Raw genomic sequence first — 20,812 nt, 5'->3', positions numbered from 1 at the left:
AATGACAAATCACAGGCATGAAATGAAGGAATAAAATTACAGGCTATCATATAAATTACACAGGATCTTAGAATGGGGTGGACATAATGGATGAATATAGGTCTCTATTTTCATCAGCAATTTAATAGCAGCAATGTACTAATTGAACCCACATGCACAGAAGACTTACAATCAGGGTATCTTATTTGACAGTTCCTTTGAAGATTTAATGTATTCTGTCATTGCTGTGTAGATATATAAGTATAGTTCACCATTCAGAATTGGCTAGATTAAGAAATGGTTTTTCTCTCATAATCTTTAAGAAGGCCAAATAATTCACTCAAGCAAGGCTGCCCTTCATTCCAAATAGAAATCTAAAGGATCCTATGTATTTGCAAGAGCAAAGCCTTCCAGCTCACTTTATACCGCAATAGAAATAAGAACATGAGAATGTGAAATTAATATTTTTATGTAGTGCTGAGATCTTTGTCCATTTTAGTAAGTGCACTTGATTAGTGTGCAAAGGAGAGTTAGCTGCAATATTTTCAGTTTTAGAAAAGAAAGAAGGGGAAAAAGCGTAACATGTAAAGACCATAAGATAAATAGCACGTGGAAATGAGCATCGTCACAAACTTTCAACTGTAAATATTATCCGCATTCTAATGTGTGCACATGTATGATCGCACTTTGTATTTCCTTTTTCTTTTTTCTTTCTTTTTTTTTTTTTAAATCTAAATACAAAATGCTTATGGTTTGGAAAAGCCGGGGATCTGAGTTTTATCAAGCAGACCTGACATTCAGCCACAAAACATCTGAGGAACTAAAATGTGCCTTCACTTGCTCATGGTCGTGGTATAACAGGTAGCTCTAAGAATCACATCATAAGCACAAGAGTTACAAAAATATAGAGAAAAGCCTTTTAAAGCATAAACGTGTTGCATTTTGGCTTTTTTGCTGTTTTAGGAATACGTACATTGCAGGTCATGTGCAAGTCTAGCATTTTAGAGTAACTAAAACTGCAAACCATTTACAGCAGTTGAGGAAAAGCCCAAGGTTACATGTTTATTAAACTGGAAAAGCAATCTGTTTGCATTACTTTCCATACTCTCTGCCATTTGAGACATTCGCAGCAAATTTGAGAAAGTTAGATTTGAGAGTTGAGTCATTATTATTGTATAGTTTACTCCTCGAAGAGTCAGTGTCAATAGAGGAGATTCAATTTCATATTCTGCAAACAAGTTTGTTGAATTTACTATGAACTGTTTCTCTACAAAGTAACATCTCTCACTGCCAGCATCCACTGAGACGCCTATAGAAAAATACACATATGCGGTATTAAAGAACTGGTTGAGCAAAGTGTCACTCTAATAAACTACATAGATAATTCTTTCTTTGCAAACTACGTGGATGAAGAACAAACGGGCTTTTTTCACAAGTAAATATTCATCATTTGATGCCTCTGGCACTGATTAACAGCATTCCCTCACAGGTCATATTTAGTACAATTTGATTTCTGTACTGGTTGAGGTCACCTTGTAAAAAAGAAGAAAAGTAGATTTCAGATTCAAGTGGCGTAACAATGTAAACTGTGTTGACAATTACTTTTGTTAAAACAAGAAACTCAGCTGAGCCCTGCTGAGTTTAACTTGTATTCATGACAAATTAGAAACTTCTGTTGATCATGTATTTATCTCATCTATTAATCTAAAATCTAAAGACTGTGTAACTCGGTGTAACTAGATCTGTTTGCCCATTTCAAGGAAAAGATCTATAGAATTGTTACCTTCAGAAGTTTTAGTTGTGAGTTCAGCTAATTAAATGTCCAGTGGATTGCTTATGTAAAATTTATGGAGAAAGATCTGCAGTATATTTAGTTCCCATCATAGCTTCCCATCGCGAGTTGGCAACCCTGCCTTATTTCATCTTCTTCTTTGATGTGCTTGTTTTTATATGCTTTTCCTCTAATTTCCTAACTCTTGCGCCAAAACCTCTTTTTTTGTTTTTTTTAGCACCGACACTCGCCCATCACCATCAGAAAAAATACAGTTTTTATGTGTTTCAGTTCAGTCAACTGACCTTTAACTTTTAACGGTTGTTTTAATACTCACCACTGATTGTAGCCTAATTCTGGCTGGGAATGAAGTTGTATTTGTTGCTTGACTATGGAAGCAATATAGATGCATCTTGATGAGGGGTTAGGCCATTAATTATTATTTTTATTATCAATAATAAATGAGTCTGTCTTTCTGCAACTGAGACAGATGAGCTGTTACAGAGTAGCGGTTTTACTTTTTCATTTTCAGTTTCATTTTTCTTTTACACAGATGTCGTTCTAAGGCTCAGACACTGCCCTGTTTACTAAACTCGAAATTCATTTCCTTTGTTCTATTTTTTACTATTTGTTTTCGCCTTAAATTTAAAGTGAGTGTCTGAGTCTCACCACAGCTGACAGTTGAAAGTTGGCAACCATGCATTAAGGCAAAAAGTGGACTGGCACGAAGGAGAAAGCTGGCATTTAAGCTTTGTTTTTCAGTGTCTCTGACTCAGCGAGGGCAAAATTGTTTATCTTTCAGTCGACAGAAAGGGGACAGGAGCAGGAGCAGAGTAAAGGCAAGATTATGGCTGTTACTCTGACAGCACAGTCCTGGATTTACAGTAATTTTAACATTTATGGGTAATTACTGCAAAAGGGAACTGGTGAGAAAAAAATGTTTTCTACAGAAGACCAGGGGTTGAGAACATCCTGCAGGAGTGGACAGTGGCTGGTTGCTAACTAATCTTCTTTTTCTTCTTCTCTGCTCTCTTTAGGGGTCCCCACAGTGGATTGTGTGCCTCCATCTAAACCCTATTGCCAACATTTTCCTCTCTCACGCCAACCCTCTTAATGCCCTCCTTTAATACATCATAAATCTTCTCTGTGGTCTTTCTCTTGTCCTCCTGCCTGGCTCGCCATATTCAACATTCGTTGCCCAATATATCCACTATCCTGCCTCTGCACATCTCCAAACCTTGGAGATTAAAGGTAGCCTTGTCTCTCTAACTTTAACTCAAAACCTGAGCTCCCCTTCTGATATAGTCATTTCTAATGCTCTCTCTTATGGTCACTGCCACTGAAATACTTAGCATCTCCAGCTTTGCCTCCTGGTGTTTTGGTAGTGCCACCTTCTCCAAACCATACATGTGACTGCTAATCAATATGTCAGCAAAAAACAGTCTCATGGAAGTGACACAAAAATAAAGCTAAGAGGTCTTTCAGGACATTGCCATAAGTTGGATATCACTGCAACTCTTACAATTAATTAAAAGAGTTGCATTATCAGTTTGACTTTTGGCCAAAACAGTTACATGGCACTTTCTCAAGCAATAGTACATCAGGTCAAGACAAAATGGTAAATGACTCACTTCCTTAATCTCCCTTAAGTATACCCTTTTCTTGCTCTATGAGGTTATAAGATGATAAATGCTCCCCTGCTCATGAAATCCGGAAGACGATAACCTTCCCACTAGCAAGGTAAAAATCTCCCTAGAGCTCTTAGTGTGTGTGTTAGTGTGTTGTTAAAGGAAGGCCAAGCCTAGCAATAACCTGGTTCTAATTATTACTATTCAGACTGCAAACATGCTTATGAGGCACCCAAAGGAAAATTATTATGCAATTATGTGACCTGAAAAGCAAACTCCATCTCTGTATATCACATGCACCTCTATATTGTTCTAATTTAATTACATTAGACTAAATACTCTGGTGGCAGTGATGAAGTGAAATGATTAGAAAGCTTTAGCACAAGTGCTTGTCCATTTCTGTTTGGATTAAGCACTTATCTGTGTTGCTTGCAGGCAGAAAACAGATTTATGCGGATGCACACACGCAAACAAATTTCCATGTGTATTGTGCGTGAAAGGATTGTCTTCTTTGTGTCTAATTCATTGATGTAGAAAAGACGGTTTGCATATTGTCCATTGGTGTCAAATCTGATCTAGTCCTAACATTCTCAGTGGATGGATACACACACACACACAATACCGTTCAGCATGTAAACTGAAGTCATGGGAGCCCCACCTCTTGGCCACATGGGGGAATCTCTAAAATATAGATCAAAAGGCTGAATTTCTGTCAGGCATTACAAATCTTTTGATGGAAGGTTTAAAGGGCCTCCTTTGAACTGCTTCGTTTTTTAATTAAAGGCCAACATGCAAAAGACAAAATTCAAATAATAAATTCTCTGCCAAGCAGCCAATGTGACCCCCCTCTCGCCACCTCCGCCGCTTCTCGAGGCGCTACAAAAAGGCACAATAACAAACTTTTTTTTTTCCATTTGTTACTCCGAGTGGATACATAAAATAAACAACTTAGAGTGTTTGGGTCATCTTGCGCCTTGGAGATTTGCTTTATTGCACGTTGTGTTACAAGGCAAAAGTAATTTTCACACAGGGCTGTGTGCTCATGTGTGATGCACTGAAGATAGCATGACCAGCATGAAACACCACCTCATAAATTACAGTGAAAGGAATCCTACCTTGTCGGACATCTCGGGGCGCTATGGCGATTGCATCATTGGAATGCAGCTCGGTGACGCAACAGTCATCAGGAGCCAGTGACCCGTTACTGAAAGTGTGCGGTGTCTCTGGGAGCAGAGGAACAGGCGGTGCCATAATGTTGTGATTTGGACAAATACAGCCTGTCTGAGTCATCCCACAACCATCCCCATCAGAAACCTCCTGGTCTCCATTGTGATCAGTGCGCAAACACTCCTCGAACCATCGGCAGAGCACACCGCAGGTAAACTGACTGGAGTTTTCGTTGTTAATGAGTAACACCTCTACCAGTCTCAGCTCCAGCAATTCCTTAGATACCTGAGGCTCATCTGCAGCTGGGTGTCTCGTTAGACACAGTTGGACAAAGTTCTTATCGAACTGCAGAAAGGAGTAAGGTCCGTCTGAACTGGTGTGGCTGCCACAAAGATCGATGACTTCCTGATCTCTGGCAGTGGCCGTCTGTAAGTGCAGGGGACAGCTTTGATTGGCTAGGTGGTGGTCAAGGGAAAGGAGCATGGGGGAGTGTGTCCTACAAATGACAGGGTGGCGCGTGAAGCGGAGATAGAGGGAGTACTTGGTGGGATCCGGATTTTCCAGAGACCAGGAACAACCCGGTGCCCTGGAGGGAAAAAGCTCCCTTAGGGAGAAAGAGCCATATAGCACCCCAGCTACAAGGCTGGAGCATGGTGAGGACAAAGGCGAGGGGGCCCCCTCTGCCCCGGTGCTGGGGACGCTATCGGCAACCCCATAGGCAGCCTCAGCCAGGGCAGAGAGAGGAGCTAGAGCGAGGGCAGACACGGCAGCCAGGGCCCCAGCCACAGCCAGGAGAGAGGACAGCACAGACAGACACACCCCACCAGCAGTGTTCATCCTATGACATTCGTCCTGCAGGGGGAGAGAAGAGAGAATAGGATGGGTGAGGTGGGGATAGAGAGAGATCTGATTGGACATAAGACATATTAGGGAATATTTTCAAACACAAGCAAACAAACTCAACATGACACGGATAAAAGAGAAAAAGTTCAATATTGTATTTAAAAAAATCACATCAAGCTGAAAATGTTTTGGACAGCTTTCTGCCACGCCTCAGAGTAGAATATAAACAACTTCATGGCAGCACTTCTCACTAAGTTCTTCAAACGTACACACACAAGCGCCGTCAAAAACACAAACACATCCCTGCTGGGCTGGATTAAAAGGGTTGATGACTTGGCTGTTGAGACATGCACTGTGGGGCCTGCTCTACCCTTTCCTGCTGATATGTGCACACAAACACACAGACAACATCACGTACACATACACACACCATCGCCTGCTGAGAAGCTCCCCCAAGGCTCTGGCAAACTATTACCATCACCGACACAGTGAGGGTCCGCCAACAGCCTGATTTTGACTCACACAACACACACACACAGCTGACAAAAAAAACTCTATATACAGTGTTTTAGCATTTTGCTTGAAACTACTTCAATAGTCACTATATTTTTGTATTCTCAGTGTGTCGGCTCCATCACCTAAGACTTTCAAGTGGTTCTGCATAATCGTGGTTTGAAGAGGATGTGTGGGAGATGGGAAATGTTTGCACCACTCTACCAATAACCTTATAGCATAATACCTACTTTTTCTTACAAAAAAATATTGCTATGCTTTGAAATTCAACAAATGCCTCAAGGCAACACATACTTTTTGCCATAACTTCGTACTGTAAACACATTACAAAACTTTACAAAGCTACTACACAATACCACAAAAACTCATTGATGAATTAAAAAATGAAACTGCAAAGAAAAAAAAAACATTTTCTTTGAATTAATGAGCTGTATATAATTAATATGTTCAGATGCAAAGATGCAGGACTTGGAAAGCCATCTCATGAATGAGGAACTTTCTGGGCTGATGTGCTTTTTTTTCTTAGCTTAATTGATGCATGGTTCTCTTAAGTTCATCCAGCACCATTTCAAATGTGCTGAGGTCTGAATTGGACTTTTGCAGCTGTGCTTGGGATTATTGTCCTGTTTCATGACCTATTGACAGATGGCCTCACATTTGACTCTAGAACAATTTGGTATACAACAGTCATTGGTTGACTCAATGACGGCAAGGTGTCCGGGTCCTGTGGCTGCAAAACAAGCCAACTCATCACCCCTCCACCACAGTGCTTCACAGATGGTATGAGGTGTTTGACCATAATGCACAGCACCGCATTTGGCCAATACCAAAAACAGCACATCAGCACAAATGTGTCCGCTTTGGTGTCATCTGTCTAAACGACATTTTTCCATAAGTCTTGTGGTTGGTTCAGATGCAACATGATCCTTTTAGAGGGGAGAGGCTTTCTCCTGGCAACTCTTCAAAACAAGCCATACTTGTCATGTCATAAACTTTAACATCTAACATGTTAACCGAGGCCTGAACATTTCATGTTCTGACTTTGGAGTGAATATTCCTAAGATTTCCACTCTTGGGGGAATTGGCAGCTGTCATGAATGTTTTCCACTTGTGAATAATTCATCTCTTTGCAGAATGATGGACGTCAAATGGTTTGAAACAGGTCTTATAGTCTTTGCAGTCTCTGCAGATGATTAGAAACAATTTCTTTCTCTAAGATCTCTGCTGATGTCTTTCTTCCTTGGCACCGATTTAAAACACACCTGAATGCTCCAAATACCCCCGTGCCAAACCTTCTGCTTTTACAGAGGTGCTCACATTTGCTGAAGATCAGTACATTTGATTAGCAGCACCTGGCTGCTACTTACCCTCTTCATTCATATGGAAATAAGGGTGCTATAATTTTTTTCACACTTCTGCATTTGCCTTAATTTCTTATAAAATAGTAAGACACAACTTAGCTCATCTGAGGTTTTATTTACCTGATTTTAAATTTTATTTAAAATTCTCATTTGATTATTTGATGTCAAGTGTATGAGCTCACAAAATGTCATCTTCTTGTGAACCAGCTGAGTGAAAGAGAATAAAAACATCATTCAACATCTTTCTCTTCTCCTCAGCTGTAGTCTTGTTAACTTGCTTGTAGTGGGCCCAAGCTCTTGTTATATAATCCAAATTAAACATTAATGCATAAAAGTGAGAAAAACAGTGGAATTTCTGAAATTCATGGTGTGTTGCAGATGTAAATGAAACGGCAGGTAAATCACATATGTGCAACCACAAGGGCATGCCACGTGAGACTGAAATTACATCCTTTTGCACTTACACTGGTTATTTTGGGAGTATTTTTTTTCACACTGACAAGTATGGCTATCTAGAGTGCACTACATAACTATATATTGTACTTGTAATGGTCAACAAGTTCTATACAGCCCATATCTGACTCTTGGACTGGGAGGGACCACGGATTTTTAACCAGTAGCAAAAGAATATCTTGGTACAAATGCAAATGCTATCTACATAGTGAACATTGACAAAATATCATCAGGTATTGACATTACAAATTCTGTTAAACTGTTTAATTATTAGTGTGACGTGTAGCATGACAGTGCCAATCAGATTACTAAACCTTCCTACCCAAAGACCTACAGTGTTTGTGCGTTTAGAGCAACTCCACTTCCTTTAGGCTCAGATTAGTGAAATGCAGCAGTTACCTGTACTCACAGGATTTATATAAGTCTGATAAGGCCCTCCATCACTGCACATGTAGTCCACAAGATTTTGGTAAGAGGCTTACTTCACCAATGTCAAGAGGTGACTCCCCAGAGTTAGACAGCAAGAGGCACTTACGCTTATAGGTGTAAGATTTTAATGAGGGCCAAACAAAAGACAACGAGAAAGATGGAGGAGGAGGAGATGTTGAAGTAAGAAGTGCATTAAAGTTAAAGCCATTATACAACAACAGGGGAAATATGTATACAATTTGCATCACTTAACATGAAAAATAAATAATCCCCTTTGGGGTGGGGGGAAGCATTCTGTTGATGCTAACTCAGAGTGATGTACAGTGCATAAAATACTGTCATGCTCAAGGACAGCTGACCTACACACAATTTTTCTGGACGATAAATCTGCTTCACCGGGGTCACGGGAAGGTCTCCGAAACCAGTATGTCACCCTGTTGTGCAGTGAGGAGCACAGGAAAGATTCATTTTCTTTAAAAATGTCACATATGTAAGTGATGAAAAAAAAGAAAAAAGTGTTAATTCTTTTTTTAATGTTTGTTTTTGTTAAAGACAGCAACTAGAGACATGTTGCTAAAGCAAAAACACACGCATATATAACATACGAGCAATTGCACACAGAATATTCATTGTAGGCCTCCATTTGCCAACAGCACACCACTCAAAGGCACCGTACTTCTGTTCCCTTATCAGGCAGTGTTTACGCTGGGAGGAGCTGGTAGTCGTGTGGGACAAGTAACCATAGCAACATTATGATGATATCATGTTTTTTTTCCCTTTCTCCCTTTCATCTTAGTCTTGTGTTACTATTTGGACTGGGTGTTTCTTCTACCACATTCTCACCTTGATTCCCCGCCCCCCACACATATTATGAATGATCCAAAGAGCTTTCAAACAGCACTAGTGCGAGCTATAGAGACAAATGCATTGCACAGTGGGGGGAAAGGTGGAAGGAATGTAGCATCTTGTGAAATCTGCTCAAGGACATGATGCTGTCTGGCATATGACGGGGTTAGAGTCTGTCACCCGTCTGTTACAGACTCTCCTACTTAAAATAAATAAAAAATAAACACTCGGAATGAGATAATATCTGTACAATCTGCACAGGGGACACAGGCCCTGTGAAAAAACATGTCACTTAGCTGTATGAATATGATGAATTATCTATATGACAAACTTCTTATATATTTTTTCCGTTCTGTACTGAAGGGAATGATGTCCCCTATGCTATATATCAGTAAATACAGACTTTTGCATTGTTTCATTTATGTGCCAAAAATCAAAGTGTCTCCTGTAACAGACCGAACAAAAGTGAGGGTAGAGATAGTCCAAACCATGCATAGGTTAAGAAAAAAAAATACACACATTTTACGGATGAAAAGAAGTCAAAAGCGTTAAGCAAATTGTTTTTGGGACAATGAGCAATGAATATTCATAGAGCCACAGTCTGTGCTGGAGTAGGCCCTAAAGTGCTGTCTTCATGAGGCCATTCTGTCCCACTTCACTCTAAAACAGCACTTTACTATGGGCATCCATAAATATTCATTAGCTTTGATGTCTTCCTTCCCCCTTCCACCTTGACATTAATGTTATCACCAAGGATGGCAAAATATGTATATCCCTCACTCCCCGTCTCACCATCCTCTCCCGCTCCTCTTGGCTCTGTCGTTATTCTTTAATGCCGTGCAAGTGACAATATGACTCATCTGATTTTTGTCCTCACCATAAAACATCTGCAAGACAGAACAGTGCTGGGGCACTAGTTTTGAAATAATATCACAGCACTAAAAAGTATCGTTGTCCTTGACTGGGATTATTATTTCACAGAGTGCTTTAAAGCATCATTAATGACAGATCAAAAATGGGTCTTTTGTCCTCGACAGTAGAGGACTGAATGTAGTTTAGGGGAAACATATACTTTGGTTCAAGAAAAAAAAAGATTTTAATGCTTTTTTATGCGTTCTTGCCCTGGAACTTAAAAAAGGGACCTTATATATATTTAGCATTTGAATTCACTCCAGCATAAAAAAGAATTTGTATCTATTCGTTTTACACAGCAGGATCCTTTCCCCATGATGACAAAAGGAGATATTAATGATCACCAGTTGTATTATTCCCCATACACTTGTCTCTAAAAACCTCGCCTCTGTCTCCAGAAAAGCTTGCCTGACTTATAAACTTGCATTGAACTGTTGCTGAGCCATGCTGTGAAACCACAAGGCAAAACACCCTGAATGACTGAATTATAAAATAATCTCTGTTTAAGAATCATACTTTGAAAACCAAAATGCGCTGGTACTGTCGACATTTTTGTGTGCAGCGTAAACTTTAGCTGAACCAACACTTACAACGGAATAATATAACATGTTTCACACGTCTTACCTCTATCAATACAGATGGAATAGTAACAGTCTCTTAAAGTAAGTGATGGAGAAAATTATTTTAAAGCATAAAGAAATGTAGCTAATTAAAAATCTAAACTTTACTTAAAGTAAAAAGTCAACTTTTTAACTTCTCACACCTTCTAATCAATTCAATTGAATTCAATTTTATTTACACAGCACCAAATCACAACAACAGTCGCGTCAAGGCGCTTTATATTGTAAGGTAGACCCTACATTGATACATACAGAGAAAAACCCAACAATCATATGACCCCCTATGAGCAAGTACTTTGGGGACAGTGGGAGGGAAAAACTCCCTTTTAACTCCCTGTTGGCACAACGATCATAATAAAAAGATGACTTTTTCTTTTCTTTAAGAACCAAGCAAAACATTGATACAGGTTATGAAGCAATCAACGCTGCTTTGTTTAAAAAAAAGAAAAAAATCCCACCTCACCCATACACAAAAACTAACCAATCATGTCACTATTGTATGACAAAAAAAAAAAAATCTATTGCCTGTTTAAAGATTCGATGTGTTCCACTTAGTATCAGTTTCTCCCATTGAGGCAACATGTAAAACTAATGGATATGTTTGGCCTGAGGTCCTCATTGGAGTAGCCTCAAGCTTCAATTCTTTCAACTTGGATAGTGAGTCTACAGAAAACCTGCTTATCGCATATTCAGCAGGCATTTCTTCAGGCAGTAATGCACAATAAACCTAGTCATCAGTGCTAATTGAAAGCCATACACTAGTGCAAAAAAGAAAAAAAGAATGGTCATTACTCAGAAAAGCTAAATGTACTGTGTGCCTAAGCCTTTAAGGTTCCAATCATAAATCACTGCGAGCTGAAGTCCAGCCAAGAACCTTTGTTGCATATGATTTCCCATGTCTCCCTTTCTGTCCTCAAATCCTGTCAAGTCTCTAGTTTTTCAAGCGTTTTAAAGTGCAAGCACAAAATGCACAAAATTACGTAAGAAAAAGAGCTTAAACCGAGACATAAAAACAAGCTGTGAGGTGTCACTCTTTAAGTTGACATAATAGTTTTTTACAGTTATTTTTTGCCTTCATTTAGATTTCTGCTAAATGTGTGATTAACTAAGGTCCACCTGTTGATCATGCATAGCCAACAGGTGGACCTTACCTATAGTTAGTTGTATTTGTTGGACAAAGACATACATTTTGTAATTTTACATCTGTACACCACCAAACTGGATTTTATATCAAACATGCAAAGTTTCTGCTTTAATTTAAAGGCTTTAGCTAAAGTTAAAGTAACAGTTAGATCCAATATTAATAATCTGTTTAGTTCATTAGTTGCTAATTTTGCTAAGGAAGTGGCATGCTAAGTGCTTGCTAAGTGCTGCTGGCTTTTAGATCCTTTCACTGAGAATAGCTTCTTGTTGTGCTAAAATTGATGCCACAATAGCAATGAAGCCCCGCAGTTAAGTTGTGTGCTAGGAAACTGACACACTGAGCTCAAAGTTCTAAATCTCCACAGAGCTGAGGGGCAGCAGAGCTCCGTAATAATCCCCCCTCTTCATTGTGACTCTGTGCATCTGTCCCTAAAAGTGACTCATCTTATTTCATACATAGCTACTTGATCCAACAGTAGTGAGAATATGTTCCCAACTTTTGAATTGAGACATTATCAGGCAACAGAGAGACCTGGATAACAAAACTAGACTATACTATGTAGCATGAGTAGCATATTTGTTACGTTGTAAGGATTCTTGCAACACATGAGCTGTTATCTGCATATTTGACACATATCATCATAAGAGACATGAAGATTTCTAACAGAGTATTTTTTAACCCAAATGAGATCCTTTTCCTGACAGTGAACAAATGGATTGGTTACCTTAGCTGCTAATGAAATAACTTTGTTGAGTCTAAAAAACAGGTTATTGGATAGAAAGCAAACACCAGTCTCCAGAGTATAAGTCTTCCATTCTACCTCATCTTCCCCAATAAACACTTTCCCATGTAGACTCTACTCTTAATAATATCCCCCCTAATATAATACTTTTGCTTTCACTTCAGAGAGCCTGAAGGCTAACAACTATAGCTACTATTCTATGACAGCAGCTGTCTAAAATGGACATTAGTATACATGCTAACTTTAATGAGGCTTTTGCCATAAAAAAGATAATCTTGCACTAAACCACAAAAACCTTTCAGTAAACTTTTTTGTTCTTGCAGAATGATAGAGTGAAATAGCTTTTGGGCAACTGAATATCCCTGGATATGGTGCCTGTGTTTATGGAGTTCTGATAAAGCATCACGACACCCCCTTCTTTTTGTCATGTCCCTCACACTCCATTTCTCTGCCTCCACCCATTCTTTAGTGCATACATCTAAGTGCACTCTGGTAGAGAATGGTATTGTCAGATTTATTGATGTAGCGTATCTCTCTCATTTGCAACCCTCAGCAGAGATCAGCACGTGCCCTTTATATGAGCCCACACAAACACACAGACAAACGCCGATGCTCGATAAATAATCCATATGACGTTCACACACACATACACGGGCGCCACACCCGTTTGAACGCTAACTCGATACTATCAAAAATTGAAGTCTGTATCCTTGTGCGAAGTGTTTGGAGTCTCTCTCTGTACTTCTGATTAACAAGTCATGAAAAATTCCTCTTTCTCTCTCTGGCCTCCAGCATCAAATTCTCAACTCTGTCCCTTCTCATCTTTACTTTCAGCCCCTTAGAAATCTCAGCCTTCCTCAAAGTCAAACTTAATTTATTTACCCGCATAGCCACACATCCGTGCTTGCTCCGTTTAAAGTCCTTTATCTGGATAAGATCTTCTGTCTGTAAAGGAATATGAAGAACTAATGTTGTTAATCTGATTTATTCGGGCTGACATTTTAGAAGTCAGTATTCTGTTTGTCCTTTTATCAAACTTGCTCCAGCACACCATCAAGTCAGTGCTTTTCACTTTGCCTTATCAGTTATTCACAAATGGCAGGCAAGCTGAGTGGATCTCATGCTGTGAAAAGAGACAGCAGTACTACACCCCTTGATCACACAAAAGGGCACTTTGTCTTTCAGCTATGGATATGCTACATACACAAGCACAAGCACACCAATGCGCCTATATATATTCATGGATCCAGCTTAACATGTGACATGTGTGCTGATTGAAGAACAAGGCGTAAATCATAAGTGTGCGATGAAACTGAGTAACGAACTGATTTATCAATCGTGAAGGGAGTGGATCTACAGAGAACCTACGCGGGCATCGAAGGGAAGTAGTTCACATGTTTCAAAGCATGTTTACGGAATTATTTATGAGTGTAGCTTCGATTTGAAGGCAAAAAATTACCAACGAACATTATAGTACAGATTAAGTCACTTAAACAGCTTAACTTAAGAATTCTAGTTCATGAAAGAACTAGAATTCTTTCTTCAATGATTCTAGATGGATTCACATATTCTTAATATCAAGTTTGGGATATCGCATCTTTAAAGTTGTGACTCCAACAACAAGAGCACCGCACGGCAGCACCCAGACAGTGTTCAGGTCTCACACAGCAGACTCACTTTGTAGTTTATCTTTGAAGATCGAAAGCGTTTGGCACATTTTTTAATAACTTTACAGATAGCTCTGCAAGATGAAAGTGAAATATTTTGCCAGCAAGTCTTACGCAATCACCCAGTGATTAATGTTGTGGAGCAAAAAAAAAAAACCCCTCTACAACTGCAAAAACAAGCTGGCCAACTAACACCCACTGCACCACATAGCAAAGTCTACTCGGATCAGGCAAAGAAAAGAAATCCATCCATAGTTACATCACAAAGGCCCTGTGAAACCATCCGCGGAGTTATGGATAATGATGAGCAGCCTCTGTTCTGCTAGTGACATTTTACATTGTTTTGTTCATCATCTCGCATATTCGTTTTATTATAGTCATGCAGACTCAGGACTGTGACAGTCTTTCAAATTTGTATCGTTAAATTCCACAAACCTGCATACTCCTTTTCAGACCGTGACCTTCATCAAAACCATTTAGCTTAACTGCCAGTTGTTGTGCATGTTGTGCATATGATGAATGGTTTGGAACAAACAGCTTAGTTGTGATTAAAAACCTGAAACTAAAGTACTCTATGTGATTTACCGAATCTAAAATAACTTTTAAATCAACTCTGAATCGAACTGTTGTACCAATCATCAGTGATATCGGTGATTTTCCCTTTTAATACCGATATCAATTCTTCAATATACCACCAACAAATGACTGTTCAGCAGAGAACAGATGGCTTAAGTCTCTGAAGATGCTCTAACATCACACTTTCCTGTAAATGAAGGTGAAGGGCTAACAGAGAGGTAAAGAGGCAGGTTAATTGCAGCCCAACCTGAGAGGAGTAAATGACCACACATTAGGAAATTACTCCTAGAATGGATTTACACTGAATTATTGTCAATATCGCCATATATGGTCCCGAATCTACAGACGGCAAATAATTATAACATGGGATTTACTCTGTCAGTGAAAAGTAACTTCCCACTGTAGCAATTTCATACTCTGTGTATGAGCTATGAGTATGGGCACTGATTAAATGACCACCACTACTTTAATTATCTGTAGTAAATAAGCAAACACAATAAATGACAATGACACTGGTAATGTAATATTGCGGTAAGTAGATTGTGCACTGATGTGATGTTCTAAGAAAAACTGAAAGTCATTTGTCAAACTCTAATTTAGTAACACTTAAAGCAAAAGCATTTCTCAATACACTCAGTGGGGAAGATGTAAGCCAATTATTACATGGTCTCATACCCTTTAAAAAGCACTTTAATGGCATGTAGCATTTATTCAATGTGTTCCAAACCTGAATTTCAATATTGATTGATGTTACTTTTGCGGGCAGATATTGATAATGAGATCCATTAATTTCACATGAGTGAGTAAACAGTTGTTGGAGCTAAGGATAAGAAAATTGATGAAATGGAAAGTATGGTGCGGGAAGGTAATTTTTCCTTTTTTTTTCTTTCTTTTGCAGCCCTGGAAGTCTGAGAGAAAGACTAATAGATCACAAGCAAAGTGTTGCAGTTTATCCATTTCATAACATTAACATGCAGGTTTGGTGAAAGCATATTACACACAGCCATTCTCGTAGCCATTCGTGAAACAGTTACGACTTTTAATCTACTGATACATTTTTGACTTTTTCCATTTTTATTTCATGTTCCTGCACACAAATTTCCGAGCTTCATTTATTTTCATCTGCCTCGACACAATTTTTTATCTGCAGTTTTGTCTCCATGAAATGAATATTTTTCACGTTTAAAGGATGAAAAACTCGACATTTTGGGGGGCTGGAGGGAATTGCGGGGGAAGGAAACATTCATTGTCGCTGACGCTCACAGATCGCAGTTTGACTCCTACATAAGAGATTTATTTTATTAATAATCATTAAAAACTACTTAGTTAGGCTAAAACAATAAAAAGCAACTCAGACAGGTTTAGAAAGAAATGGTTTGGGTATAAATATAAGAGTTGTCACCTTTTTCAAAGATCATGTGTTTTGGTTATGAGTATCATGCGGCTCCTCTGAAATGTCGGGACAACATACACTGATCAGGTATAACATTATGACCGCCTGCTTAATATTGCGTTGGTCCCCCTGTTGCTACTAACACACCCTGACCCAAACCAAGGTATTAGCAACAGGTCCTTTAAGTTCTTGAATTTGTGAGGTGAGGCCTCCATTGATCGGACTTGTTTGTCCAACCCAAAGATGTTCCATCGGATTTGGAGGCTAAATCAACATCTCAACCTTTGTGTTGTGCTTTTGGCAGTGGGCAGGTGGACTGGTCTGCGGCTATGTAGACCAATGTGAAAGAAATTGTATACCGATGCCTTTCTATCAGAACCAGCACTGTATATTTTGGTTATCCAAGCTGTTGGATGTAGCCTTCACTCCCCACGTACATAAATGACCCAGTGGTCTCGCCATCACAATTTGGCTCTTGTCAAACCCACTTAAATCCTTGCATTTGCCCATTTTCCAACTTCTAACACTTTCCCGCTTCTGTATTAATTTTTTGTGACTAGTTCACATTTTGCCATGAGACAGTTGTGTAATGTCACCAAATAAAGCTTTTGTTTACTGATAAAACTTGCTTTAGGCATGAGTTAACAAAACTACCTAAGGTTAAATGTCTCAGAGTTCAAACAGCCAACAGGCTGATGCAACCAGTCAATCTGAGCTGCTGCTGAAAAGCTGAGCTAAAGATTGTCTCCGAGAAATCTTCTTCAATCAGCACAAAAAAATGAAAAAATCAAGCTTTTATCTACAGTATATTGTTGCACAGCTTACATCTGCTAGACATACAGTCAAATGAAAAAAGTGACATGCAATTAATGAGTAAAGAAAACCAAAGCTACAATGTCACGTGTAGACAAGGTTGCATGACAGTGACCGACGTGACATACCCGACTCTTCCCACTCTAAATTTCAAGAGTTTCCTGCAGCACATCAGTTCCCGTCTGCTTCACATTTAACATGACCCTGCGACTAATTACCAGGGAAGCTCAAGGCAGCAATATTCCTGCTATGATGCATTGATGCTTTACTGTACAAAACCTTGCCTGCCTTTAATTGTAGCAGTTCTCTGATAGCATGATTTAGCAGATTATAAATTTTCACATACTGAAGCGTGTGTCAGGTTTGCCTCAAAACACCCACTCAAACATCTCTACCCCCTTAACCTTGTTGCCATGGTGGGGAAAACAGCCTAAATGTCACCATCTGCTGAGTGTTTGGACAGGATCGGATGGAACAGACACGTGAACGCAGTGTGATTATATTTAAAATGAGAGTGAAGCAGACCATGTATTTAGGCAGACAACTCACTGCTATGTGCATATATAGATCTGAATAAATCAGCGAGTCTGTGTATGTGTGATGTGGGATGTACAATAAGGAGTTTGGAAAAATGCCTTGTAGTATTGTGGTGGGCCTAGAGGGAATCTAGGTTTTATTGTGCAATAGAGGTTCACAGACTGAGGAAGACGGGGATCGGCTTCCCTCTACAGCATATTCCTGCCAACAGATCAGCTTACACCAGCTTTTTCTTTTCTTTTTTTTTTTCAAGGAAACAAGAATATATGGTACAGAGAAAGCCAGAGAATGAGGGAAAAAAGCAAATGAAGGAGACAGAAACAGAGACAGAATACTTGGACTGAAACATTTGTTATATAAAGTCTGAAGAAAGCTGAAGGAAAATGGAAAAACACAAATTCCTCAATGATGCACTATAGTTAAGAAAGGAAAGTCATTTTTGGAAACAGGAAATCCTTTGTGAAATCAATTATGATATGATATTGTTTACTGAGCTTAAAATAAACTGCTTGCTTTGTCTTGCTTTCTCTTTTCATGGGCAACACTACAGCTGCCTCTTCAGTCTAGCAATCCACACATCTTTGGAAGTTTTTGACCTCCATACATGATCCCCTGTTTACTCTGCCAGCAGCTCATTCCTCTTAACTCATTTTTTTGCCTTCAGAAGGGTTAATTGTGCATAAGATTTGCAGATATTAAAGGTTACACAAGGTTAAAGTGAAATCTTGCAAGCAAATGATTAGTTTTAAGGCGAAAATATTTATATTGAAAATATTGATTGCCGCATGCAAATGGAGACATCTGCGCGTCGGCCCAGTTTCCCCACAGCAAAGCTAATAGCAAATTTGATCTGGGACTAAAAGATTGAAAATACCAAACACCACTTCCCATGAAAACCAGAGGCATCGTAATGGGATCTAAAAGGCATTAAAGAAGCTTTAAAGTTCCAAGACTCATTGATTGGAAAAAGGGGGAAAAAAGCTGCTCATTGAAAAATAAAATTAAAAAGTCACACACGGAGCAATAGTGTACTTAATGTAATTGTGGCATCGGGGTGAAAGATAATAGGCAGCTAGAGCTAAATTTATTGTCGATGTCAACAGAAATGTTACAGCAGAAGGAGAGAAATGAAGTGAAAAGGGCAAGGCGGTGTGTGTGTGTGTGTGTGTGTGTGTGCGTGCCCCTGTGTGATTGCACGTGTCTCAGTGCATGTTTGACAGGTTTTGTAAGCCGTTCAAGGTTACATTTATTTGTCGGTGTGTATTCTTGTGCACGTGCAGGTGTGAACTGATGGAAAAAGCATCCTTCAGGCAGGCATATTTGTCTTCTTCAGACTATCTACAAAGAAGGAACACGCGTTTTGTGCGCTGAGTACTTTGAATGTAAATCATAACATCAGAAGGGGAACAGTATGCTACATTCATATGCATTAGGATGCACACACATTGATGGTCTGGTGCATGTTTGATTATAGTTTCTACTGAACATATCCTCAGGCCTCCCCTGCTTGCACGAGAATACAAAAGCGGTCACGTGAAAGTGTTTACTTGTACAGATATGCAGATTAGTTATGGTTTGCACCTCTCAAAAGTGGCTACTTTTCCATTCACAGTACATCTCTAAAGTGTCTAAAGTGGTGGAATATAAAATAAAAAAAAATATATATATATATATATATATATATATATGCTGTGCTAATAAAAATATGCTGACCAGCAATTTGGGATAATTCAAAACACCAAATGCTATTAGGTAACAAGCTCAGAGCAGTCAAAGCTTATTAATGTGTTTTTGTCTGGGTGTGTGTTTGTGTGTGTGTGTTACTGCGGAGGTGGTGGTTACAGTTATCCCCCAATCTTTTCTCTTTATGTAACATCTCTTCCCTCTCTAGCTGCAGTAGAGCAGATCAGGCTCTCCCTCTCTCTTTGAAGTGTTGCCAAGCATGGTATTTATTTCATTATCTCCTCGCTCTCTCTCTCTATTTCCTCTCCTTGCTTTTAGGGCTCGGTATCAAGGAGAAGACAGGAATCCAGACCGAAACAGCTGACGCTGCAGGTACAAGCCTACAACTCTGGTCCGTGTGTTTGTGTTTGTGTGTTGTTCATGTCTTTATGTGGACAATGTGTCCTTCACAAGGAATGTAATTCTGCAATGAGAGGCTATAAAGACTAGTCTTTTTCTCTACACAGGGAGTCTGCATGGTGAAGACTCAAGGTTTAATTACTCATTTTGTTCTTGCATGCAAAGGATAAATGTCACAGGTCCAGATATCTACATGTCTGTAGTTTGTATTTACACATACTTATACATACTTACTTTGAATGAGTAAACAAGTGGGTGAGCTTTAAATGGTCATTGTCATTCACCAGTGCTGATGTAAGTGAGAAGAACTGTACAGTGTCTTTGCAATAGATGAATGGTAAAGAATTATTTAAACAAAATAAATATAAGTAGACGATAACCCCCCCCCCCAAAAAAAAAAAAACAACAGGAACTTAAATGTCTATTAAACCTTGTTGCCGTGAGTTTTTGTTGTGGGTTTACTTTACTAGAGCTCTCTGCATCTTGAATTTTCTTCTTCATGCAATTACAATATTCCTGTGAGGTTATCAACCAAATTCTTGCTTCAAAAAGCACATAACTTCTTGTTGAGTAAACAAATATTTTTAGCATCAGTAACATAAAACTTTGCCTTTACAATTTTTTGGCTGCTCCCTTATTCCCCACAGCAGATGGATCTGCATATTTGGTTTGGCACAGATTTTTTATACCAGATGCAGTCCTCCTATTTATCCAGGATTGGGACCAACAGGAGTTGTACGCTGGCTTGTTACCCAACCACACAAAATTGGGCTTATGTTTCCTCCTAGTTGCAAACCAGGGACAATTGGGTTGTAAGGTGAATGTGCTGACTTTTATGCTATGGAAAAACATTATATTCTGGTTAACTTTCTGTGTGCTCTTCATTTTATTTCATCACCATTTCATCACCAGGCCACCCAGTTCACAGTTAGGAGGAAACTCCAACCTAATCTCATGTGGAGATGATGGGTAGAGTGGGTTGACAAGCTATTATCATAGTGTTCTGTCTAACTTTTTATACTTTTATTCTTTTTCTTCTTGAACAGTGTTCTTTTTATTGCATGTTTTTTGAAATAATGTTATTATTTATGATTATGCTTATCTTTTTTATTTGTTATTTATATTTCTTGCCCAGTAGTCCGGTGGAAAACCCACATTTTCATTGTATATGTACAAATACAATAATAGGACACGTAAATAAGTATGTAACAAGAGAAGTCAAGCTGCCAGAGCTCTTTCAAAGTCAACAACAGTTACATGCTGAAAATCTCAAAAAAATATTGAGTTATGCATTGGCATTTTGATTTTGATTTTGTATGTCTGCATGTATTTTCTT

The 20,812-nt window shown here is 39.0% G+C and overlaps 1 protein-coding gene across 17 annotated transcripts in view; it reads right to left on the bottom strand.

Annotated features, from left to right (window-relative positions):
* adgrb2 (adhesion G protein-coupled receptor B2) overlaps positions 1-20,812 on the bottom strand; it is a 241,619-nt gene that overhangs the window by 166,054 nt on the left and 54,753 nt on the right. For all 17 annotated transcript variants that reach the window (XM_025902305.1, XM_025902296.1, XM_025902299.1 and 14 more), the window contains exon 2: positions 4,494-5,397. In XM_025902305.1, the coding sequence (XP_025758090.1) occupies positions 4,494-5,382 (889 nt within the window). In that variant the 5' untranslated portion in view covers positions 5,383-5,397. The remainder of the gene's footprint in view (positions 1-4,493; positions 5,398-20,812) is intronic.

The sequence above is a fragment of the Oreochromis niloticus genome, linkage group LG22 (genome assembly GCF_001858045.2).
Source record: "Oreochromis niloticus isolate F11D_XX linkage group LG22, O_niloticus_UMD_NMBU, whole genome shotgun sequence".
In the NCBI taxonomy this organism is placed as follows: Eukaryota; Metazoa; Chordata; class Actinopteri; order Cichliformes; family Cichlidae; genus Oreochromis; species Oreochromis niloticus.
The sequence above is the reverse complement of the archived record's forward strand: the minus strand, read 5'-3'. Positions and strand labels throughout refer to the sequence as shown.